Source organism: Carassius auratus, chromosome 34, assembly GCF_003368295.1.
Source record: "Carassius auratus strain Wakin chromosome 34, ASM336829v1, whole genome shotgun sequence".
Classification (NCBI taxonomy): Eukaryota; Metazoa; Chordata; class Actinopteri; order Cypriniformes; family Cyprinidae; genus Carassius; species Carassius auratus.
In genome coordinates, this window is record NC_039276.1 from 16,288,416 (window position 1) to 16,314,803 (window position 26,388).

The window sequence follows — 26,388 nt, forward strand, 5'->3', positions numbered from 1 at the left end:
TAATCAGTCGTTAAATAAAAATAAAATAAAAAAAACATCAGCTTTAAAGAAAAAAACTAAATGAAATAAAATGACAGAGACACATTTGAAACATCAAATCAGGATTTTCATTTAATATTGTGTAAGTGGTTTAAAGGTTTGAAATAAATAGAATTTTATTTTAAGACTGCATAAAAAAATATGTATTTTTCTTGGTCTGCTTATGTTACAAAATGTTCAGTAATGAAATTCAGTACTTCACTTTTTTGTTGTTGCTCTATTTAAAGGTAAAGGACAAATTCTGGGTTCTTTATTGCCAAATGTGAATGTTTTTTTTTTTTTTTTTTTTTTGTCATGACAGGATGAATAACAGAAGCTGACATTAAGCTAGACTAAGCTCAACTTAAAGAAAAAAGTATCAGGTATAACAAGGTGCGTGTGTCTCTTCTCTTGGTTAAAATGCCCAGAACAAAACATGAAAGTTTTTATGTATAGGCTCCATGTTTAAATTCTAACAATTATTGGATCTTACCATACCATACCATAGTTGGGATCACAGTGTGACTGGAAATATAAGACAGAATTCAGCACTGGAGAGAAAAAGAAAACATTATAGTCATTGCTTGTTCTTCTTCAAAAGTGTTGACTCCATGACATGTCATGCTTACTCGTAGCAGTGTGTGGGCTGAACTGCTGAGCACAGTGTTCTTCTGAGAATCCCACAGCTCTGTCACCCTTTTCAAAATCTAAAGATTACAAAACCTGTTCACAAACACCTAATAAATAAATAGTGCATACCATATAACCGATGGAACGTTTTTGGAACGAAAGTTGCCTAATTTAAAACCACTTCTGCTTATAAAGCGTAAGCAAGAACTTAAACTAAATGTTTGGTGACCAGTTCTAGACTGGCATGGAGCCATAAAGCGTCACTTCTCCACAAAATCAGTTTTAAATGCATGATTAATGACTGCGCAGGATCAGTCTGCCTCATTGTCTTCATCTAAATTCTTCCACATGACCTCACAGCATGGTGCAAATTGAGTAAAAAGCTGTGCAAGTGTGCAAGACAAGACACTTTGATACAGAAGCCTTTGATTGTTTTAAAGGGGAGGAGAGATGATGTTAGTAATAAAGATGATCTGAGATTTCTTCATCCACAGCATGAAATATTTATAATAACACTAGAACACAAAGTATGTGTGGAGATTGAATCCTTCACATACGTCTCAACTCTTTGTTCCATCCCCAAAAAAAGGAAAAAAGATCAGCTTAATACAGATACAGGATGTGCTAACGTTTCTCAATATGAGTGTCTCTGAAGGTGTGAAGTCAGCACTCACACCTTTAAAAGCTGCTTCTGGCTTACTATTCCTTGCATTTCCACATCTACAGGACGAAAAAAAATAAATAAAAAATTGCAAAGAAGTTGAACCGTGGCATGTTACATCGACATACTACTGTTCATAAGTTTGGCACTGGTAAAAAAAAGAAAAAAAAGAAAAGAAAGAAAAACACAAAAAAATTAACCCTAAAATTTATTTTAAAATGCATATAATATGCTCACCAAGGCTGCATGTATTCATTTAATACAACAATAGAGTAATATTCCTAAATTCCTAAATTACAATTCAAAACGTTTTCTATTTAAAAATGTAATTTATTTATTTAAAAAGCAGCAGCATTACATATCCTTCAGAAATAATACTTATATCATGATTTTTACTGTTATTATCAATGTTTAATAAAAACCCTATATATATATATTTTTTATTATTATTATTATTATTATTATTATTATTAATAATTATTATCAGTAAAAAAAAATCTCTAAATCTTTTGTAACAATATGAATACCTTTACTGTTACTTGATCATTTTAATCACCCTTGTAGAACACAAGGTTTTTTGTTTTTTTTTTCAAATAAGTGGCCCATGCAGGTGACTGATCCATGAGTGGTATTTATTCTTTTTGACCAACATGATTCCCCTCAGCTGAAATGTGAGAGAGAGGCAGAAGGATCTCGTAATGACATACAGCTTTGTTTATGATCAGCCCACTTTCACAAAAGTGAGATGGAATCAAGAGGTTGACATGGCAACCGGTCCATCTGGTCACACTCCAGCTGTCTTGAGAGAATCATAGGGTTTCAGTGCATGGGGGAAACTCTTCACAAGAACTCTACTTCCTCTGAAGCTGCAGATAACACTCTAAAATAAGACAAGACAAGTAAAAACATAATCTATTTTCTTATCATCTTCTTCCTAAAACATCTCTGTATTATAAATTAAATGCATTTGGTTGGACAGACTTGGAAATTAACATTTCCTTTGTTTTTCAACTGACTGAAAGTCTTTTTTGGACATTTTGTTTACTGTCAAAATTAAATTCCTATTTATTTACTCAATATGATTTTCCTAAGTTTGTAATATGTCACCACATGCTTTCGTTTACACTACTTTCAACTTTTCTTCAGCAAAAAAAGTTGCTATATAGTATTCTGCCACTCTTCTAGTGGCTGTTCTGTCAGGAAAGGTCTAATGTGGTCATGCCATCTTGCTTCCATGAGCGCAGATTACATCTTCACACAGATCTATTGACTCTTATATGATTTCCCTGTTTTGTTGGTCACAGTTGACAGTTGTTTCTTCTGCTCCAAGCTGAACAGATTGAAGTTGTTTCTTTACACAAAGAAAAACAAAGTGTTTCGCATCAAAGATTATGTTTTCAGACCAATAGAGACACACTGTCTTATTCCTACACTCTCCGATACAAAAGCTTTCACTGGGGTGCTACTCTTTTAGAAGTTACTGATGTGTATTATTTAGGTTTTAATTTACGCACTTATATGTACACTTTAGGTTCTAATATGTAATGCATCCTTAAGGGATAAATAAGATTAAAAGGTATACCTATTGAAAGGGTATCCTCAAATGACAGCTTTTGTACCCTTTTTTTTTTTTTTGAGTGTTTATAGCTTACAATGTGTTAAGATTTAAACATATTCCCGTCATTAGATTGTTTTTTTTAATTTTTTTAATGAAAAAAGTATACATATTCTTAAATGAAGTGATCATGCAACAACATTTTCTTTTAATTACCTTTTCAGTTTAAAAGTACAATTCATTTAAATGAACAATCTATTTGGCTCAAAATTATCTGGGCTGGGATTTCTAAATGCTTTTCCAACCATTTTTATTCTCCCCCACTGGATGTTTTTTTCTCTCCATCATTTAAAGATAAACAAATTATTCATCATTCGTTATCTTTAGCCATGACATAATTGTGTATGGGAATGTGATTCATTTGGCATCTTAAATGCCATTAGTCAAATGCTGACCATTCATCCACACTTTTTGATGACTCTGAAGTTTATTTAGCATATTCTGTGTAAAATAGTGAGAGCGTTAGGCTGCTAGCATTGCTAAATCAATAGCATGAGTCGGTGGATCATTGCTGATGCAGGTATTGTGACTAATCTGTGTACTTTAAAGATTTCGACATTGTGCAATTGATTCAAAACTTACTATTGGTTAACAGGGTATCTATTCAGATAGAAAATATTTTTTTAAAAATCCAATAAACCTAATATTGGATGATCAATATTATGGTGAATGAACTGGTGAAAGAACTTGCTAACATTTAGTGAAGTATATTTCTAAGTGTAAACAACTTGGTTGGACATATTAGTGAGTTAAGCTAAACAGAACATTCAGATTGAATCAAAGGACTGAAAGGCATTTATCCAGAATCAAATAAATACAAATCTAAAGCTGTTGACTGCTGGCAAACATTTCTCATGAAGGAAAGGACTGAGCCATTCATTGTTCCTTCTGAAAAGGTAGAATGGCCTTTCTTTGCACAACCACAAAAACAGCAAGAGTGAAAAGTAGATGGAAAGAGAGAGAGACTCCTTGTACAAAGGTTGATTCATGGCTGAGACACTATTAGTCAGTAATAAAAGAACAACTTCACCCTGATGTAAGCTGGGAGGTGGTGGGGGTGGAAGTGATCAGGAAGGTTGGAGATTCTGCCAGTTCAATGCAATGCAATGCAACTTAAGGAATTGAAGAGTTATGTAATATTTCAGTCCTTATTAAATTTGGGGTGGGGGGGTGGGGGGGCTTGTAATAGTGACTAAGCTTGGAAAAGTCAGGAAACACTCTCCCTAATCTTAAATGTACACCAATATCCCTGAAAAAAAAAAAAAAAGAAAAAAGAAAAAACACATTAGACATCAGAGAAAAAGCATCTTGCTGCATTCGATTAAATGATGGGTGGTTTTAGGAATTACAACAAAAAGTTCTTTGTTCTTCTCTTTGTTCTTCTTTTTTTTTCATCCACTCCCTCTCAGGAAACAATTCCCACACACAGACAGCCTCACTGAGACTCAGTGGTCTTTGTGGGACCAGAGGGTCAGAGGTGGTCCTGAGGGGTCCCCAGCTGGAGAACATAAATCCAGACAAGCTTTGACTGCATGTCTTCTGGGCTGCTTGGTTAATTAGCTTTTTCTTTATTTTGGCTTGCAATGGGCTAAATGTCCTCAATTAAATAAAAATGCTTCAAATGCAAATCAGATAATGTTGCATATTTTGACCATGTAACATGTAAATACTATTTGTAAAATAGATTCACGTCATTGCAGTGAAATTGTGAGAGCACTCGGACATGTCTTAGCTTGCTCCTGCAATGTTTGTGTTCTGAGTCAAACATTATCCAGTCTGAACAAACCACTGGGTGTTTCTCAATGACAGGGTGTAGCAACAATAAGAGCTTGACTTTCATGAACACATGTGTTGTTTACATTTGACAAACAAACCTGAAAGGCACACAGCTGGCATTTCATCTAATGTAGAAAACAGTAACTAAGTGCACTACTGTGATTCATGATGTATGGTTTCTGAAAAGATTTGCCCTTTTAAATCAGAATACAGCTTATTAAATAGCTGGCTAAATTTTAGTTTACAGTTGTTTTAAATATAATTTACCACTATTAAAATTAGGTTAACAGTTTAACTTTTTTTCACATATATAATATTTATATTAAATGTTGTCAGATTTACATAAACGATAGGGATTTGTATGAATGTGGTTTATGAGATCATGTTACAGCAGGAGATCCAACCATAATCACATCAACCCCACAGCTCCTCTTTACTGTAAACCTTTCTAAAGGAGGACTGAATGATAATGCCTGATTTATCTCAACCTGTTGACTATCCAAAAATAGCTGGTATATTTACAGATAAGTATAACTGATAAATCTGATAATCCCAAAATGGCACGTTGAAGCTAAAAATATTTTGAAAGAGATGGAAAAGATTAAAGACAAGAAGACATACTAAGTGATAAATCCATACAAGCTGTTTTACAAATCCCCAGCAGAACAGATAAACTATTTTTGACCTCTTTGTATTTTTTTTTCCATTGCAGTTCTTGTTAGCTTGCACACAAACTCACAGTCCCATACATTCTCATGGCTAAACTGAACAGAAAGCATGTTTCAGTCCTGGTAGGATTGTATCAACTGGTTTGTCTTGAATAGGAGTAAGTTTGGACAGCCTCTATAGTCAATTATCTGTCGTTGCACCATTGACGCAGTAAATTCAATGGCATGTCGTAACACACAAAAGTGTGTGTATTTATTGCGTATAATCCAGACTCACCACACCTGTTCTCTGTTCAAAGAATTCGGCCAGTAAAGTCAGACTGGAATCTTTTGGGTGTTTGCCAATCATTTAATTACTCAAATCTCTGTGCCTTCATTCCATTTTATTTTGTTTGTAAACAGTGCTTTGCAACCAATAGCTACACATACAATATCAGCCATTCACATAGAAAGCATTATTGCATTCCACTTCCACTTTCTTTTAATTGTTTTCTAGGTTAGACTGACGTGCTTGACAATGTCGCTGGTGTAACATTTACTTAATGATGAAGTTTACACATTAACATCCCCAGAGGTGTACGTAAGGCCAGATCTGTAATCCTTTTCCTTCATGACATTTCCACACACCACCTCTTGTGCCTTTATCTATAAAATTTTATGGCACTGGTGCATTTGGTGCAATTGTTTTAATTTGACCATGCTGGAATTTTATTCTGAAACATGGAAACATGGAACAACTTTGTAAGTAATACAATTAAGCATTATCACTTGACAAGAGCAACTACAATATTAGACGTGCTGATTATGAGTCTGATATTGTGTTTGTAAAGTTAACACTGAGTATCATACATTTTAGACAAAGTATTGATAGTTGTTTGTCCACCAAAGTGTTTTATTTATTTATTTATTTTTTATTTATACATTTTTTTTCAATTGTTTTCAATGGAAGCCAGTAGTGTGGTGAGGTGCTGAGCATTTATTTCACTGAGCGCTAGACATTATTCTTCTCGGCGCCTGGAGTTGAAGAATTTTAAACTTTGGCTGAAATGCAGCACTCATCACTGTCACTTTTTGGTCAGCTAACCAATCACACTTGAGGAGTGGCAGGATTAATCAGTGTTCTTGAACGAATTGTTTTTGTGAATGATTCAGTATTTTACTTGTATAATCTTAAATGACTCACTCATTAAAATATTGTTTAAAAAAAAAAGTATTTACTTCACGATCATTAAAAATATATGCTATGATATAATATGATTTTGTGCATTATGAAAGTAATTCAGAAGGACTACGTTTGTCATTGTCATGTGACCTATATAGCATCAGTTGTGTTGTTTAACTACCATTCACAAACCCCCTGGCCTTATGAGATATTAAATTATCCATTGCATACGCACTTCAGAAACTCATCAATAGTAGTATCATCTGGGTACTTTTTGGCACCTGGTTTATGAATGCTTTAAAATTTGGACATACTACTCAAATACTGTTTTTTGTATGTAAGTATGTACATTATATTCAGATGCTGTCTGAATGTGTGTTTTTTCCCTCACTTGCTTCAGGTACTTTTATTTTACATTAAAGCTGAACAGAAACCTCTCAAACATTTCTCAAAATACTTCAGCAGAAAAGTTTTAAATATCTGCCAGTAATATTTATTTTCTTTTCAGCATCGCTTGTGTCTTCCTCTGCATCCAGGACCATTTTTCTGACAGTAAAGCCGAACAGTTCTCAAAATATAGCTACTGGTACTTCAGCAGAAAAGCTTTTATTATCTGCCAGTTAAATAATTTCTCGGGTTCATATCTGTGAATGTTCCCTGTTTAAATCGAGTCCATCTGCCAACATTATAGATGTCTCCATCCACCACTCATTGGCATTTATTAGATGCCTGCTTTCTCCCTCCCCCTCCATACACCAAGCTTATGGCTGTTGTCATGGCAACAGCTGCCCCCCCCACCTCCTGTCTAGCATTGGCTGATACAAACATTCCATAAGCAGGAAATCCTGAGGTCTCAATCAATCAGTGTCACTGATGGGTGTTAGAAACATTTCTGTGTTTGTTCATGTGTCTGGACCACTGTAAACATTAATATGTATAAATTTGGTACAGGACAACACCAGTTTCCATTAGCTTGACCCTGCAGGCCTTTGATTAGATACGGTCCTGTCTTCCGTCTGTGGTCTAGTCCCATGATGCATTATTTTTTATCATTGTTTGATTGTTTGGTTAAATAAGATGGACGACTTGACCTACTTTTGACAAAGAACACCTCACTAGAGGGCAAGTGGCCACAAAGACTCAGCACTTACTAAAGCATGAACTGATCTTAATCACTGCGCTAAAACATAAACATGAATGCTTACTGAATATCAAATTAGAGTTGCAAAACAAAAGAAGTTGTGAAGACCTTTTATCATGATAAAACAAAAATACATTTAAAATTAATAAAGGATGAGTGTTTGTCCAAACAAGTGACTATGTAAAAAAGATAATGAATTTATTAGCCACAACTGATAAAACAGACCTATTAAGTTTTCATTTTGAATTAATTCTTGAACTTCTCTCAAAATGTCCAAATAAAAAGAAGGCATGTTTTTTTAATGTATATATTTATTCATATGTATAAAGATTTCAGTAGATTTTTACACAATGTTTTAATAACCACAAAATATTTACAAAGTTTTTCCCAGTGTGTCAGTGTAAACTAAATAGTAAAAAAAAAACTAATATATTTTTTTTGTCATTTAAATAGGTCAATGGTTAAAAAATGCTTAAAAAGGTGAAATTATAGGCCCACACACACACACACACACACACACACACACACACACACACACACACACACACATATATATATATATATATATATATATATATATATATATATATATATATATATATATATATATATACAAAAATGTGATGAAAATTTTTAACTTAAAATAATTAAATGAAAATGTTGGCTTGGCATTTGGCCAATATAATATAACTGAAATAAAAACAAAATAAAAAATACAAAAATGTAAATAAAAACATCGCCACATGCAGTAAAGGTATATCACTTGAGTACTCAAAACACAAGAACTGTCAGTATTTATCCCTTTATTTTAGATTATCATGGAATAATAGAATGTCATGGAATGATTGACACACTGGCATAAACCAGATTAATGTAATACAGTAAGAATGAATACAATTGAGAATGAAACACAGTTGTATTTCATACAAGACCCTGCATTTAGAAGTTAATACTCTGTTGGTCCTTGGCCATGGAGGCCAAAGCAAGGTCGAGGATATTAAGATCTGCAGCTGTGAGCTGTAGCTCATATGATCTTGTATTGTGGTATGCTCACATCACCTCTGGAATGCTGCTCCATTCAGTGAACAAAGCTTCACCCCTGCTTTAAGGTTCATACACCTCGGAGGCGAGGAGAGTATCGAACATGCTCTGAGTTACTGGAGCAGCCTGACCAGACTGGGAACATGCTGAAATGAGAAATGTGAATCACCTTTTCATTAGTCAGATTCAAAAGCATGCTGTACGTAAGAGACCTTCTTTCTTTCTGGTTTGCATTCATTCATGGAATCTGATGGAATCTGGATATGTCCATTTTACATATAGACTCAGAGTCCAAAAACAACACTGAACAGCTGTAAATGTCATTTCAAACATGTCAGTCTGGGATTTATACTTGAGGCGGGTCTTGTGGGGGTGGAATGGATCAGGAGATTCCAGCCATTCCCTCCGGCTTTGGGGCAACATTTGAAAGCTCGACTCCCCTCTGAACCCCACTTCCAGGTGCCTTTCGGCTGTTTTGGTCTGTCTGTCACCATGACTCCAAGCTTGAGTTTGACTCTTTGCCTCCATCAAGTGTGAAATCTGTTCGTTCAGCACAGTCTGACTCCTGTGTCTTGCAGTCAGAGTTTCTCGTGAAAGTGCTCTGTAAGCCAAGTCACAGATGGTAGTTTTCACAAGTTGTGTTTATTAGGCACGTCCTGATTTTGCCAAGTCCGAAGTGTACCTAGGTCAACATATTTTGTTGACCCTGGAACAACATTTTACTCCAAAAATATATTCTTAACCATATCCCTACACCTAAACCTAACCTTAACCATGAGTAATCCCTAAAATCAGAGGAAATGATAGATGAATGACACTGATGTACAAGCACCAAACACTGATTTTAAGCATAAACTTCACAAAATCTATAAACTGGTTCTTCAAATCTGATTGGTTAATCACAATGTTGTTCCAGGGTCAACAACGATGTTGTCCCGGGAACATGTCTCACTTGGTAAAATCAGGTTAGGCGTTTATTAGATAAGACTTAAATTATAGTGAATCTGATGATGTATAGAAAATGATGTACTTATACTTATGTGACTGACAACAGATCTTACTGTAAATCATCGTTAGATGTATTTTAAAACATGTCTGACTCTGAGATTATCTTCACCATCAAATAGGTACCAAAACACCATGGTGTTGCTAATGTTTTCCTGAAGAAGTCACATGTGAGAAACAAATCATATCTATTTTCTGCCTCCTACTGGTCGTATGAAGTATTACACACATTCACTTTTCCGCCAACCTGCATCTAAAAACTTTCAAAACGTATGCTTATTGAACATAAAATCACCACAAAAAGCCCTTAATTACAATAAAAAAGTACAATAACCTATTTGTAATTATTAACCTATTTAAATACATTTCGGGCTGGTTCTGCGGTGTCCTATTGTATTATCAGTGTACTGTATGTAACTATCTGTTAACAGCTCGCCATCTAGTGGACATAAATAAAATGTGCAGAACACCTCCTTCAGAAATAAATCGAAACTGAAGTTATAAAAAGCACTGATTCTGTTGTTGAAATGGGACGGGTCAAGTTGTCACACATTTTACTTAAGTGTATTTTTGCTAAGGTAGATTTAGATTCTGTTGATATTCACCAGGGCTTCTCGGAAATTCATTTACATTAAGACTGTACAGCTGTTACTGTAACAATAATGTTACAACAAATATGTCAAACTGATAAATACTAGACCTACTAAACAGTAAGTAGCACAGTACACAATTCAAAATTATGAGATTTTATTTTTCCTACAAGCCATATTTCACATGTTCTACAGAAATAAAGATCAGTATCACTATTGAAATGAATGTACATTCAGAACCTCGTCTATGTGCCAGACATTAGAAATGTGTTGCCTGTGCATTTGCTTGTGCATGTGTGTGCTTGTGTAACAGTGTTTGTGCAGCGTTTTGTAGATATGTGGTGGTTTTTTTCATGCAAAGCCTAGCAGTGAGTATTGCTTAAGACTAAACTACACCATAAGTACAGACTTCAAGCCTGAGCTAACTAAAACAGGTTCCAGCTGTCAGCTTGTCTTTGGAATAGACTGATTTTTACAATCGTCACAACCTCAACTAAGCACATGTAACAATTTCACCCATTGTGTGGACAAGCAACTACAGTCACTGAAGTCTATGAACAGACAGCGCTGTTCTCCTATGTGTCAGCTGGTGGTACATTACAGTCCAACACATGCTTAGATTTACAAAACTAGCACAATATACCTGATGAAAAGGAATGAATAAAGCAACTGACTCATAACAAACAACCTGCCTGTCTGGCAGTTGTGACCTGACACCTGAATAATACAAGTACTCAATACCAGATTTTGTAAAAAATAATACAGCATTAATTCGGCACATTGAAATATCAGTTACCGTGGGCAGTCTATACATATACAGTCTAGTCAGTACAGTTTATATAGGATTATGGAACACTGAATTTGAAATATTCAGGTTATAATGCACTGATACGTACATGGAATGATGCTATTTTATTGTTACACAAACACTCCAATGGCATCACCTGAGCACAAATCAGTAATAAATAAAAACAACATTGTTATGATTATTGAAGGATCATAAATATGAAATGTTCTGCTTTAAAGTTTCCCTCTTCAGATGAGATCACATTGAGCAGTAGACAAAAGGCTTTGGGAGTCTGTGCTGCCGTTATTGTTCGACTCGTGATTGTCTGGTAATATCGGTGAGATGCATGCATCAGCGGGAGCGCCACTGTGGTTTCTGGACCCCCTCTCCCTCGTGGGCCCCTTGGATTCATCCTAACCCCCCCAACACCCCCGTTACGGCGCCCCTGTACATCAGTAGGTGTGCAGCAGCTGAGCTGTGAACTTATCACAGTCTTTTACATTCAGTTACATTTAGATCCTAATTATTTGAGACTATAAAAAATAAAATAATTAATACAAATAAGAAAAAACCTGTGAGAATGATAGTTGGTGTACTTGGAATTGTCAGTGACAGACTGCATTTTGTAAGAAAGCATTACATTTAAAAACATATCTCTGTGCTTCGGGAGTCGTGTAAAATGTGTTAATTAATAATTCATGTTAATTCAAATTAATACGCATTTTTATTTTACACATATGGATAAAAGGAATTTAAAATACACTACTATTCACAAGGTTGGGGTTGGTAAGAATTTTTAATGTTTTTGAATTTAGGCTGAATATATTTGATCACAAATGCGGTAAAAACATTAATACTGTAAATTATTATTACCATTTAAAATAACTGTTTTCTATTTAAACATTACGCTGAATTTTCAACATCATTACTCCAGTCTTCAGTGTCACATGATCCTTCAGAAATCACTCTAATATACTGACATTCTAACATTTATTATTATTATTAGTAGTAGTAGTAGTATTACTATTTTTGTTGAAAAGTTTTTCTGCTTAATATTTTTGTGAAAACTTTAATTCATTTTCAGGACCCTTTGATGAATAGAAAGTTCAAAAGAAAAGCATTTACACTAAAATAAAAAATAATAACAACTTTTGTTATTTTGATCAAATTAGTGCATCTAAATAAAAGTACTTTTTTGTTTTTGTTTTGTTTTTTATTATTGTTATTGTTATTTTAAACACTCACACAAAATCTTACTGACCCCAAAACTTTTGAACAGCAGTGTAGATTTGTAGGTCACAAATTAAAAAGATTTGGATTAATGTCTCCGTGGAGAAACAAATGAAAGGTGAAAAACTCATTATATTATAGATTAGTTTTGTTACAGTATCGTATGAAACTAAAATGTGCTTTGTTTTTCCAACGATTCGCTCTTTATTGTGGAATAAGCTGCCCTGCCTCACAGACCCTCCATAGTACAACAATCATTCATTCTGTCTGCTGGAGCCCAAATCAATCATTTCTACGTCAGACGATACTTCAGGCCATTCTAATCTCATTCAGTCTTGGCACGAAAAGAATATCTGATAAATTCATTAGCAAGTGGCAAACAGACACAGCAATGCATGCCACGGAAATCACGGGCAAAACACAGTGGATCATCGCACGGCAAAGGTCAGATTATTTGATTGCTTAAAATAAATACAACAGTGCTGCAAAAACATTAATTGAGATATTTTGCATTGAATTGCAAAGTATGCAGATCAAGCAAAAAAGACAAGTAGTAAAGGACTCAGGAATTTTTCTGTAATTCAGTTTGTGTCTTTTTCCTGGTTGTGGTGCTAGAAATGGTTCAACATCAGGAAGCTATAACCTTTCAAGAACCCTTACATCTATAATTTTGAGGGGGTTTGTGCTGATTAGTCATTTTGACTATTGATTCATAAGATCTCAATGTGTATGAAAAGATTACTAATGGATTATGGGCCATTTCTGTCAATTCTGAAGCTATTTTTCAATATGGATGTTTCATAATTATCTTACTGACCCTGAACTGTGGTCTTTAACCTTTAGTGTAATTGTGCCTAATACAGTACATTTCTGTGTGCTTTCTTTACTGAAACGAGTGTTACCTCTACACTGCTGGTCTCTAGCTCTACTATACACTAAAATATAAACATACAGTATAATTAAATCATTTTGGAGGACAACAGGTGGGATGACATGATGTAACAGAAGGATGATCTCTAAAACTGACCTAAACGAATTATAGGCATGTGGTTTCAAATACACATTCACGTGATTTTTCATTAAACAGAGTATAATAATATAGTATAAATTCATGTTTTCCTCCATAATTTAAGAGAAAGAACGAAAAAAAAAAAACATAAAATGTGGCATTGTAGAATTTCATGGATGTGACCAGTAAATGCTGATCTCTGCTTAAAACCAGTGACTCCATCCAAGATGATATCTTGAGTGCCAGGAATGACACCGATCCACTGACCAGCTCATTCTTCTTCCTCCTTCCTTCTGTTAAATGTTGTGCTGAGTGAAAGAGGACATCAGGATCTGGTCGGAGTGGGGATTCTACAATACATGATGCTGAACTGGCTGCCAGCAGACATCATTCCTGGATGTATTTGGGTATCATTTGAGTCGAGAGAGCAGCAGGAGCTAAGAGGGATAACTGGATCCATATGATGCCTTTTTTGTTCTTCTAAACCAGCATTATTCAAAGCGCTCATAGTTTCGAGTTTGTCTTACTCGTGGTACCATGTCGATCAACAGCCTGCAGGACAAATGAAGAATGGAAAGATTCACATCAGAGACATTTTAGTGCGAATGACTTATGTCTTTTTGAGAAAGCATCAGTATTTTCTCAGTGAATGCACTTACTTGACCCCATAAGCTAGAATGATGAGTCCAATCAGGACCCCAGTGGTTCCGTCCAGGTACCAGATGGTGGGATGATTTCTAAACACCTCAGCACTGATGAGGATGGAAAACCCCATGACGCCTCCAACCATAGAATTAAAGCCTTCACAAAAAATAAATAAACAAAGCAATTACATTTAATGTGTTATTATAAATAACAGAAATGTTGCCTTGGCAAATAACTTATGTATAAAATTACTATAACTAAAATCAAATGAAATAAGAAAATAATGAAAACTAAATAGAAACAATATAGCATAAGAAAATTGAAATAACCAAAATTAAAATGAAAACTGGAAATATAAAAATAAAAGGTCATTCAAAATATTACAATATGATTTTTTAAAAACGTTTTTTAAACGTTTATTTCTTTCTTTTTTAAGACTCATCACACAGTGAAAATAGTGAAAGTGAAAGTCGTGACATTTGCCAAGCATGGTAACCCATACTCGGAATTGGTGCTCTGCATTTAACCCATCCAAGTGCACACACACAACAGTGAGTAGGGAACACACACACACAACATGAACACACACCCGGAGCAGTGGGCAGCTATTTTTCCCAGCACCCAGGAAGCAATTGTGGGCTGCTCAAGGGCTCTTCAGCCACGGGTATTGAGTGTGGAAGAGAGCACTGTTCATTCACTCAATTGTCACTCAAAAAACAGGATTTCATTTATTTTTATTTTTTAGATTCAGAATACATTTCAAAATGGTATTGCTGTAGAAATTTAACAAATTGAATTGCAATTAAATGCAAAATGACCACATAGACCTTTGGTGATGCTTGTGTCTAAATGAGAAAATATTTCATGTAATTTAACAGATTTAGTCAGTGAATGCATATTTTTTTTTTTTTTTTTTTTTTTTTGCCAAAGCAATAAAAAATGATCCACTGTTGTGCTCGCGTTGAAAAAATGACCAAAGAAGTGAGAAATTGCTCCTTGCGACTGTAAAAAATATTATATTCAATTCATATATTCAAAATCACAGAGGCATGTGGCACCATGATGTTGTGAGCTAATAATATAAACTTAATCGAAAACAGTAACATGGTATGTGCTAATGATGTGTGTGTGTGTGTGTGTGTGTCATACCATCAGTGATTAGGGCCCTGCTGGTCAAAATCCTTCCCAGCATGAACTTGGCAACAGCAAGAATGGTACACATGATGCCACTGACGATAGAAACGCTGAACAGGAAGTCGTCCTGGCAGAGAGACAGACAGTTACAGACAGAAAGAAGAACTGCTCACAGTAGAAATGAAGCAGGGTCCATATGGTTGAATCATGAATTGGGAGGTGGGTACAGGCAATACCATCATGGAGACATTAAAGCCAAAACCTTAAAGGCCTGTGAAAGTAACAGAGGGATAAATGTAAAGCAATATCAGTGGGTCTTTCAGTTATGTCTAGTCGGCTCTTGAGGCAATACAAATGAAGTGCAGTTCATTTTAAGCACAAGTGAAAAGTAGCCAACTTAATATTTAAAAAGTAATCGAATAAGCACGATAAGAAGATTAGACTAGATTATATACAAAGACTAGATATGAAGACTCACACAAACATGATGGCTTCTCGTAAGTACACAAACACAAATAACAAGTTAACAGAACTATTCTAATAGCTGTGGAAAATGAACACGTGTGTATCAGAATATGGAGAGTTATCTGAAAATATGTAAACATGCATAGTCAATGAAACTGATCACAAAAGCTTTATCACAAAGATTCACAATAAAAAGCCATGACAAGACGAAGACAAATGAAAGCAGATCTTCAAACAAAGCACCAAAAAAAGGAAAAACAAGAGGTACATAAATAGCTTTTACATATAATAAAAATGCATAAACGACTAGTATCAGTCTTGAGGACATTTTCAGGTGCATCATAGATGAACTACAGCTGGTTTTGCTTCTCTTGCTTTTCTCTTTTCTCTCCAAACTAAGAATGTCTGCTTTCCACCCACACAACATCCAGAAGCACTTCTACTACATTTCTAACAAGACAGTTTGTTCAGAGATCCTCATCTCTGAGGAACAGCTGAGAGTCAAAGAATGTGTTTCAATTCAGACTTTCATCTTGTAAGCTGTAGACTGGCTAGTTAAGACTGACAGTTTGGATTAATTGGACCACACAGTTTTCAGTAAGGCCACCTTAGAGATTCAGAGTGATGGGTGCTGACATGAAGAGTCCAGGTCTAATGAATGTGGAACTGCAGGCCGACAAAATGAAAAAAAAAAAGAGCACATTAAAGAAGGTGGGAGCTCACTTCTAAATCATCCATCCTAATGCAACAGTAGATTGCTGACAGAACAGATGTCTTACGGCCAGCAGAATTCCATCATTAAAGTGATGTTTCATTAGCACTTAAGGGCTGAAAAAGGCTTGAATTAACTTGTTTTTTCTCTCTCTCTCTCTCTCTCTCTCTCTCTCTCTCTCTTTCTCTCTCTCTCTCTCTCTCGAGTGCATGCTGGGGAATTGTGGGCGGAGCGTGAGTGTGTTGGAGTGAGCTCTACGTACGGTACGAGTGAGTTTTCTATCTTTTTTATCTATCTGTTGCGAGGTAAATAGTGGAAAGTTTGTAGGTGTTTGTGAGGAGCGTCGTCGGTCAGTGTGTACTGATCGCCATGGCGGCGTCTCAGCAGGCGAGTTTGGAAAGTTTAACGCGCCGGCACGGGGTTAAGGTTGCACCTGCAGAGCGTTGTTCAGTCGAGGACTGCGTCCTTGCTGTTGCTGCTGTTGTCGGTCATGATTGCATTCTTTCTGCATCAAGAATGAATAGTGCAATAGTGATGTTTTTGAACAACGTTGACAAAGTGAATGAAGTTGTAGAAGCCGGGATTGTTGTGAATGATTCCCTCACTCCAGTCATGCCTTTGGTGCAGCCGGCAAAAAGAATAGTATTGTCAAATGTCCCGCCGTTTATTAAAAATGAAATGATTGAAAGGGAATTGTCCAGACACGGAAAGCTTGTGTCAAAAATGAAGAAAATCCCACTTGGTTGTAAATCGCCACAGCTGAAGCACGTTGTATCTTTTCGGCGACAGGTGCACATGATCTTGAATACCCAGAATGAAGAGCTTAATTTGGCAATGAAGTTTAAGATTGACGATTTTCTTTATGTTATTTTTGCTACCTCAGATTCAATGAAGTGTTTTTTTTGTGGACAAGAAGGTCACGTGATACGCGTGTGCCCTGAGAAAAATGCAGATCAGGATCACAATACAAGCGAAATGCATAATCATGCACAAACAAGCGATACAGTATCTTGTGTTGAAAAAAAAAGTGACGATCGTGAAAGTAATAAAAATGAGAGTGTGACTGCAAATGAAATTGTACATGAAAGTGATGTTTCTGAGGCCAGTAAGCAGGCTTTATTAGAGTATGCTGTGGATGTTGACATGACAGAAGATCAGAGTATTTTTAAAACACCTGTATTAAAAAGGAAAACTAAGACTAAAGCAAAAGAAAACAGGGCTAGTAAGAAAGCAACTGGAGTAGCTGTTGTTGATGTTAGCGAGGTGGACTCAGAGTCGAGTAATGTTGAAGAGTCTGTTGTGGATAGTGATTGTGAATCATCAGACTCTGTGAGTTCAGCTTCACAGCAGCGAACTGGCCGCAGCGCTTACGTTTTGGACAAAATTAAAAAGTTTCTTCAGACCACGAAAGGCATGAAAGGGGTAAATGTAGAGGATTACTTCCCAGATCGTGAGTTGTTTATAAATTCGACAAGGGCTTTAATGAAGGAGGGTGGAGCCTTCACTGAACAAGAAGTCTTTAGGTTGAGAAAAATTGTCCAGAAGTTAAAACATAATTTTTTAAACGATGAATTTGAACCAGTCTAGCTTCTCTTCTCGTTTTTTGAGATGTTTGTTACTGGTGTGCATATATTCCTTTTTTATGAGTAGGATACGACTGGGCACACTTAACTTAAATGGTGCACGGGACAGCAAGAAAAGAGCTATGCTTTATGAACTGATTGAACAAAAGAAAATTGATGTAATGATGGTTCAGGAAACTCATAGTGATGTTTTTAATGAGAATGAATGGTTAATGGAATGGGGTGGGTCGATTATTTTAAGCCACAAAAATCACTGTAGTGGTGGTTTAGCTGTACTTTTTAAGAAAAACTTTAAACCAATTTCATATGAGACAGAACATGTTGTTGGTGGACATCTAATGAAAATAACAGCAAAATTTGAAAAAATGGTTTTAGTTTTCATAAATGTGTATGCTCCTGTTGTCGGTCCTGAAAGGGTTGTCATGTTTGATAAATTAAGTAATATTCTGTCAAACTGTAAAGAGGATGAGTTCATATTTGTTGGAGGAGACTTTAATTGTACAGCAAATGATGAAATGGATAGGAACCATAAAGAGCCACATCTAGCTTCTCAACATGCTATAAGAAAGCTTCTAGAAGAGCATGATTTGTGTGATATATGGAGAACTTTAAATAATGGACAAAGGCAGTACACATGGTTGCAAACAAGAGAAAATTATATTTCTATGGCTAGACTGGATAGGTTCTATTGTTTTAAATACCATTTTAATGTTATTAAGAAATGTGAGATTCTGCCTAGTGGTTTTTCTGATCACAGCCTAGTAATCTGCAGTGTTTTCATTAGTAATATAAGGTCTAAGAGTGCCTATTGGCACTTTAACACTTCTTTGTTACAAGACAATTTTTTTAAGGATGTTTTTAGTTTTTTTTGGAAACAGTTTAGTTCCAGGAAAAAAGAGTTTTCTTCCCTACAACAATGGTGGGATCATGGAAAAAAAGAGATACAGCAACTGTGTCGTCAATACACTCTCAACGTATCCAAGGACATTTCCCAATCAATGAAAGCCTTGGAGATTGAAATAGTGGAACTTCAGAATTTGGTAGAGTCCACAGGAAATCGAGGACATATTGAGCTCCTCAAAGTTAAAAAAAGAACTCTGGATAACCTGTTAGGCATTAGAGCACAGGGAGCTTTGATCCGCTCACGTTTTCAGAGTTTAGTAGAGATGGATGGCCCAACTAAATTTTTTTTCGGTCTCGAAAAAAAAAATGGCCAAAGCAGACTTATACACTCTTTATACTCATTGGAGGGTGTAGAAATGTTGGAGCCTAAGGAAATTAGAAAGAGAGCTGTTTTGTTTTATTCTGAGCTTTACAAAAGTGAACATACAGAGGAAGGTGAGCTGGACAGCTCTTTTTATATGGGTCTGCCTAAAGTTCCAGATGAGATGAATTCTTGGCTTGAGAGGCCGCTATCAGCATCTGAACTGCATGTTGCTCTGCGGAGCATGGATTGCGGTAAATCCCCAGGAATTGATGGTTTACCAATTGAGTTTTATAAAACGTTTTGGTCAGTGCTGGGGGGTGACTTACTGTCTGTGCTCAATGATAGTCTGGCCCGAGGGTTGCTACCTTTGAGCTGCAGGAGGGCGGTCATCACCCTGCTACCCAAAAAAGGTGACTTAAAGGAAATAAAGAACTGGCGCCCTGTTTCACTTTTGTGCTCTGATTTAAAGCTCTTTTCTAAAGCTTTGGCCATTAGGTTGAGGGAGGTAGTTGGGCATGTTATTCATCGTGATCAAACTTACTGTGTGCCTAACAGGTCTATTCATGATAATGTTCATCTAATTCGGGATATTTTGGATGTCTCTAAGCTATTGGATATAGACACTGGTCTCATTTCTCTAGACCAGGAAAAGGCATTTGACCGGGTTGAACACAGTTATCTCTGGCACACGCTGGAGGAATTCGGGTTCAGCTCTGGTTTTATCGCCATGATAAAGGTTTTGTACCGGAATGTTGAGAGTGTACTGAAAATTAATGGTGGTCTTAGTGCTCCTTTTCAGATTAACAGGGGCATTAGACAAGGCTGTGCACTTTCAGGAATGCTTTATGCTCTTGCCATTGAACCTTTATTGGTTAAAATTAGAGCGAGCATTGAAGGTTGGACCATACCTTGCTCTGGAGCCAATTTTAAGGTATCTGCATATGCAGATGACATTATTGTTTTGGTTAAAGGGCAAAATGATGTTGATCTTCTTAAAGACATTTTAAACAAGTTTGGTACAATTTCCTCTGCCAAAGTTAATTGGTCCAAAAGTGAAGCCATAGTGAGGGGTAAATGGTCTCATGGTCTTCCTAAATTACCAGGCGGTTTGCTTTGGAAAAGGGATGGTTTAAAGTATTTAGGAGTATATGTTGGCAATGACTCAATGATAAGCAAAAATTGGGAAGGCGTTTTAGAAAAAATAAAGGGGCGATTGGATAAATGGAAATGGCTTTTGCCAAAAATGTCTTTTAGAGGGAGGGTAATCATAATTAATAACCTGGTGGCTTCAGTTTTGTGGCATCGTTTGGCCTGCATTGACCCTCCAAATGGACTTTTGAGTAAAATTCAAGCCAGTATGGTGGACTTTTTTTGGGGTACTTTTCACTGGATTCCACAGAGCATACTTTTTCTACCCAGAGATGAAGGAGGACAAGGAATTATCCATTTGCCCAGCAGGGGGGCAGCTTTTCGACTTCTCTTTATTCAAAGGTACCTCACAGGACCTAAGGATTTAGTCTGGAGAAAAGTGGCTGATGTTATCCTTAATCAAGCTGGCAGACTTGGATTGAACTCTGTTTTGTTTTTGATGGACTCAAGTAAGTTGCAGTGCAATGGATTGACTCCTTTTTATAAGGGACTTTTTAAAGTGTGGGACTTATTTGAAAAGAGGAGGTTGGAGCCGACATCCTCGTTGTACTGGCTTTTGGAGGAACCTCTTGTACATGGAGCTCGGTTCGATGTTACTTGTGAAGTTACACCTGGATTGACTCATTGTTTTATTACCACTAAGACTTTAAAACTACATCAATTATTGGATGTTGCTGGTTCTGGCTTGAATAATGCTCAGTCCATGGCCTCATGTCTAGGTGTGTATTCGGTACGGCATGTAGGAAAAATTCTGGATTTCTTTAAACAGAAACTCACAGAGATAGAAAATAATCTGATAATTGATTATTATAATGGGAAACTGGTTCCTAATAGTACAGATTCTTTTCCAAGTATTTCTCTTAGTCCCAATCTTAAAGGAATGTCTGGACCTTTTCTGAACTTGAGGGGATTAGAAGGTTTAAATTTGCAGGATGTTCAGAGTAAAGTTTTGTATAAAGGTCTTGTAAAAGTTTTAAATAAAGCAAAATTAAAAGAGCGCAGTGATACAGTGTGGAGAGAGAAATTGAAAATAAATGATGGAGATAAACCTATTTGGAGAGTTTTATACAAACCACCAATTGAAAAACGTACAGGTGATATTCAATGGAGAGTGTTACACGGCGCAGTTGCTGTAAATGCATTTGTGAGTCTAATTAATCCTAATGTATCAAGTGATTGTCCTTTTTGTGAAATGAGGGAGACTATTTTTCATTGTTTTTTAGAATGTTCAAGACTGCATGACATGTTTAGTTTTCTGGATGTTCTTTTCATGAATTTTGGAGAGATGTTTTCTTCCAAAATTTGGATTCTTGGACCCAAATACAGTGTGGCGCAAAGAGTAAAAAGTCAATTGTTGAATTTTTTAATTGGGCAAGCCAAACTTGCGGTTTATATAACCAGGAAAAACAAAATAGAAGGTAGAGAAGGACAACATGTGGTTACTGTTTTTAAAAATATGGTAAAAGCAAGGGTTTTGTTTGATTTCAAGTTCTATAAACTGATGAATGACTTAGAAAGTTTTTTTTTGCCCAAATGGTGTTTTAATGGAGCTATTTGTACAATTAATGAAGAAATGTTGACCTTTACCGCCATGTTACAATAAGGTTTCTTTAGATTTTTTTGTATTATTTTCTGGATAATGTGATGTTTTGCTGACGTTGCAATGATATAAATAAAGTGTGTTGAAAACTCAAAAAACTCTCTCTCTCTCTCTCTCTCTCTCTGTGTGTGTGTGCTTTTGTTTTTGTGACATATCAGGACACAACTCTGTATAATGACTTGGGCATGACACAGGTATTACAAGTAGAGGGTGACTTATGAGGACATAACTCATGTCCCCATTTTTCAAAATACTTATAAATCATACAGAATTATTATTATTATTATTATTATTATTATTATTATTATTATTATTATTATTATTTTGAGAAAGTAGAAATGCACAAAGTTTCCTGTGAGGGTTAGGGTTAGGTAGGTTCTATTACTTCTGTGATGCTCATACTCCGTGGTGATGCAGATCTGGAGTTTTTGTCCGAGGGCACCCTCCAGCTTCCAGTATAAATAAAACATACATTGCATGGGTTTATAACTCTCCATAATGGCCCATCCATCCTATTTTGGATAAAAGTAGGAAAAATAATACTTCTCTTAAAATACATTTTAAGTAGATATATAATAATCCATGTCTTTCTCCAGTGTACAGAAGTGTAAAATTAGTTTTTTATTGTTCATTTATTTTGCAAAAAAAAAAAAAAAAACATGAACAAAACACTCCAATGCCAAGTCATCAGAACTGAACCAAACTGGGGGAAAAAAACAGTATGTATTGAACCGTGGACTAACTGCATTGTTGCATCCCATAAATATATACTGTGTATATATATATATATATATATATATATATATATATATATATATATATATATATAGAAAGAGAGAAAGAGAGAGATTTGTTATTTTAGTATGCTATTATAGCATGTATTAATATTTTAAGTTAGTATTTATTTTTATATTTTCAGTTTTAATTTTAATTTCACTTTGTCATTTTTAACTTAAGTTTAAGTAAATTTAGCATGTTGAACTTTTTTCATGTAGTTGCCAAAGCAATATTTTTTCAAATTTAGGTTTTTCATTTAATATTTATAAATTGTTATATTTTAGCTTAATTTCAATTGGTGGAAACTATTTTTAATAGTTTTAGTTTTACTTAACAACAACAATCTTGGGTGCAAGTCACTCAATCCACTGCAAATTTTATTTACAACTAGTCAGGATCTTGGCAGCATTTTCCTTCTAAAAATAGACATATTTAATATAATTTTCTGCACATTAGAGATTCATCAAATAAACCGCAGAGGAAAGTGATAAAAACTCATTCTTGACCCTCCCGCTGTGCTGCTGGAATGAACCATAGCAGATCTCTGACACCTATTATTCCTGTCAGTGGCATCCTTTATGTGTGACTCCAGACTCCTCACACTCATTAATATTTTATAGTGTAGGAATATGAAAAGGGTGTGAACTGTTATTTCCCAGCCAGAAAAAAAAAAAAAAAAGTGAAAACACTGATTTACATTTAGATTTTCTTTAATTATCGTGGAAAGGTGATAAGTTTATATATAGCCATTTTTTCTCTCTTTCATTGTTTCTGCTATCCTTACATGTTTCACTCTCCAGATCTGTATATCAGTTTACATTTTGTTGGTAAAGGATCATAAAAAATAATGTTCAGTAATATCACAGTAGGGATGTATCAGAGATTTATCAGAGGCGTAAAATAGATGAGAGTAAAGTCGCAATAGCATTAATCACCACCTCTGAAACGATTATCATGCAGCTCTTTAGAGTGGTACCAGTCTTTGATTAATTAACGGATAAAGACTGAACACATTGCTGTTAGCTCCGACTGCTGGAAAAATCCACATCTGACCTGTGAGATGAAATACATCAGTAGAAAGAGGTTGTCAGGTAACCTAAAGTCATTTTTATGGGTCAAATGAGGTAGAAATAGGTCCTTCAGTGAACAATTATGCATTCGATTTTTTAAGGTGTGAAGATGACTGTGAACTCCATGTCTATTTGTCTAATTCACGATTTATTATATTCACTGCAAGGAAATGTTACCTTAAAATTATGAATATGATACACTGCCCTCAAACTCACCACTTCAGGAAGAAGTTTGGTGGCCAGATCATGGATGGCCTTCCCCAAGATACACATAGACGACAAGATGAAAATCACTCCCAGGATCACACATGCTCTGTTGATGGAGAATGCAGAAAACATATTCTGATAAAATAACCCATTTAATCAAATCTCAGATGGCTTTATATGTTTTTGAGTTCATATTTAAGTTACTTTATCATTCTAATTATTGGGGTCAGTAAGATAAAAAAAAAAAGCTGACAATGAAGACACTGAAGACTAGAGTAACTGAAAATCCAGCTATATCATCACAAAAGTAAATCCCATTTCAAAATATATTCAAATAGATAAGAGTCATTTTAAATTGTAATAATATTTTATAATGTTACGGTTTAATTGCACCTGGCGAACACTCGCCTCGTTAGATTAAGAAATTATTTGTTTTTCATATGAAACCTGCAGAAACCTGATCCACTCTGAAAAACATGAAATTTGCCCACGATACATGTTCAGATTCCCTGTATGAAAAGCGGCCACCGGTACACCTACAGAGACCTGCAATTCCTCTCTAGTATTGCACTATAAATCTCCCTTTCTGACACATCGACCAGAGAAATGAGATTCGCAAGCCCCCACAGACTGAGGATGAAACCAGCAGCCAAGGCCTTTATCAACATAATACGTCTCGAATTGAGACAGTCAAGGTGAAAGCCAGAAACATGCCAGATCACTCAACAAACCTGATAAATCGAACATGTTCAGACTTAAAAACACGTCACACTAAATGTTGGTAGGAACCAGTCGAAAGAGAAAATATTTTGTGTTCTACCATGCTCCACCACAATCCCAAATGTATAGCTTTACTAAGAATAGGGCTGACAGTGAAATGTTGACTTATATTTTAAAATGTGTGGAATATTTTTCGGTAACACTTTAGTATAGGGTCCAATTCACACTTCTAACTAGTTGCTTATTAACATGCCTATTATTAACATATTGGCTGTTTATTAGTGCTTATTAAAGGGGGGGTGAAATGCTCGTTTTCGCCAGTAAGCTTTTGCGTTGAGAGAGTTTGGAAGCTGTGACCGTGAGGGGAAAAAACCATCATCCAAAACAAACCATGGCTAACAGTCAGATTCAGTCGTTTATTTATGATCCAGAATCAGATCCCGAGGCTGAAACTGAACGAGAGCAGCAGCAGCAGCGACTCGCTCCGAGCGGGGCTCGAACCCGGGTCTCCGGCATGGGAGGCGGACGCACTAACAAGGAGGCAGAGATATTTTAAGCAGTTTTACTCACCGCCTGCGGTTCCAACACACGATCGTGACCCTTTTTCGTTGGGTCTGCATTATCTTTAAGAAATAAACGATGTGCAAATCCGTCGTCAAACTGGGCCTTGTTTGTAAAACAAGCATCTTCGAAATGCAGGGAACAAACACAAACACTTGCACAACTCCGTTGATGCTCTGTAAAAATAAACTCCATCCACTGGTCCCTTAATGCTGTTTTTTTTTTTTTGGTAATCTGTGCAGGGTTGTCTTGCCCTGGCAACCAAAAACACACTTCTTTTGTGACAATTCGCGACGCTCTCGCCCTGATCAGTGAATGTCTGTGCTCTCAGTGCGCTGCTATACGGGAGCGCGCGCTCTTCCGGTAGACCTGCCCTTAGGACCCTATAAGGAAATTCCGCTCCATCTAACGTCACACAGAGCCATACTCGAAAAAAAACTTTCCGAAACCTGTTCCAAAAATACTCCTTCAAACGTACAACTTAATTTTTGAAACTTTGTCCATGTTTAGCATGGGAATCCAACTCTTTAACAGTGTAAAAAACTCAGTATGCATGAAATAGCATTTCACCCCCCCTTTAAGTACATATAATGCATGACATGCCTAATCCTACCCAATACCCTAAACTTAACAACTACCTTATAAACTATTAATAAGCAGCAAATAAGGATTTAATTGAGGCAAAAGTCATAGTTAATGGTTAGTTAATAGTGAGAATTGGACCCTAAAATAAAGTGTGACCTATTTTTTTTTTATTTTATGTTGGTCACAAAGGAAGCATTATTCATCCTTGTTGGTAATTTGCTGAAGGTTTTTTTGTACTAAGCAGTGCCCTACATACCACAGACAGCTCATCTTTTGTTTACTTACATGTATTCTCTATGGGCAGAGTGCACCGCTGCCGCGTTGCTATAGCGCCACAGCACTATAATGGAGGAAAGAACATCTAACGTCGCGTCAAACTGAAAAACAACAGTGAATCATCAGTGCTATAGAAATGGTGATTATCTCACTAAGTCACAAACTGAGGTTCAGTGATACATTAAAACACTCCCAGTGCTGCCTTGAGCACATGAATGTAATGAAGGTAAATGTAATAAATCAAAAACAAAACCTGCGTCATAAAAATATCCTTTTAAGCAGCTCATCATCTTTTTGTTCCCAGTGTCATTAGCAACCATCTTTCATATCTTACATTAGGTTTATGGATAATATAAAACGGACA

At 35.8% G+C, this 26,388-nt stretch overlaps 1 protein-coding gene across 1 annotated transcript in view; it reads right to left on the bottom strand.

The window, feature by feature from the left end:
- Nucleotides 1-12,737: 12,737 nt before the first annotated feature.
- LOC113053322 (transmembrane protein 163-like) overlaps nucleotides 12,738-26,388 on the bottom strand; it is a 31,478-nt gene continuing 17,827 nt past the window's right edge. Inside the window, exons 4-8 of the mRNA XM_026218244.1 lie at nucleotides 26,034-26,125; nucleotides 23,892-23,988; nucleotides 15,128-15,239; nucleotides 13,993-14,134; nucleotides 12,738-13,885 (exon numbers count right to left, since the gene is read on the bottom strand). Coding sequence (XP_026074029.1) covers nucleotides 13,825-13,885; nucleotides 13,993-14,134; nucleotides 15,128-15,239; nucleotides 23,892-23,988; nucleotides 26,034-26,125 — 504 coding nt within the window. The 3' untranslated portion in view covers nucleotides 12,738-13,824. The remainder of the gene's footprint in view (nucleotides 13,886-13,992; nucleotides 14,135-15,127; nucleotides 15,240-23,891; nucleotides 23,989-26,033; nucleotides 26,126-26,388) is intronic.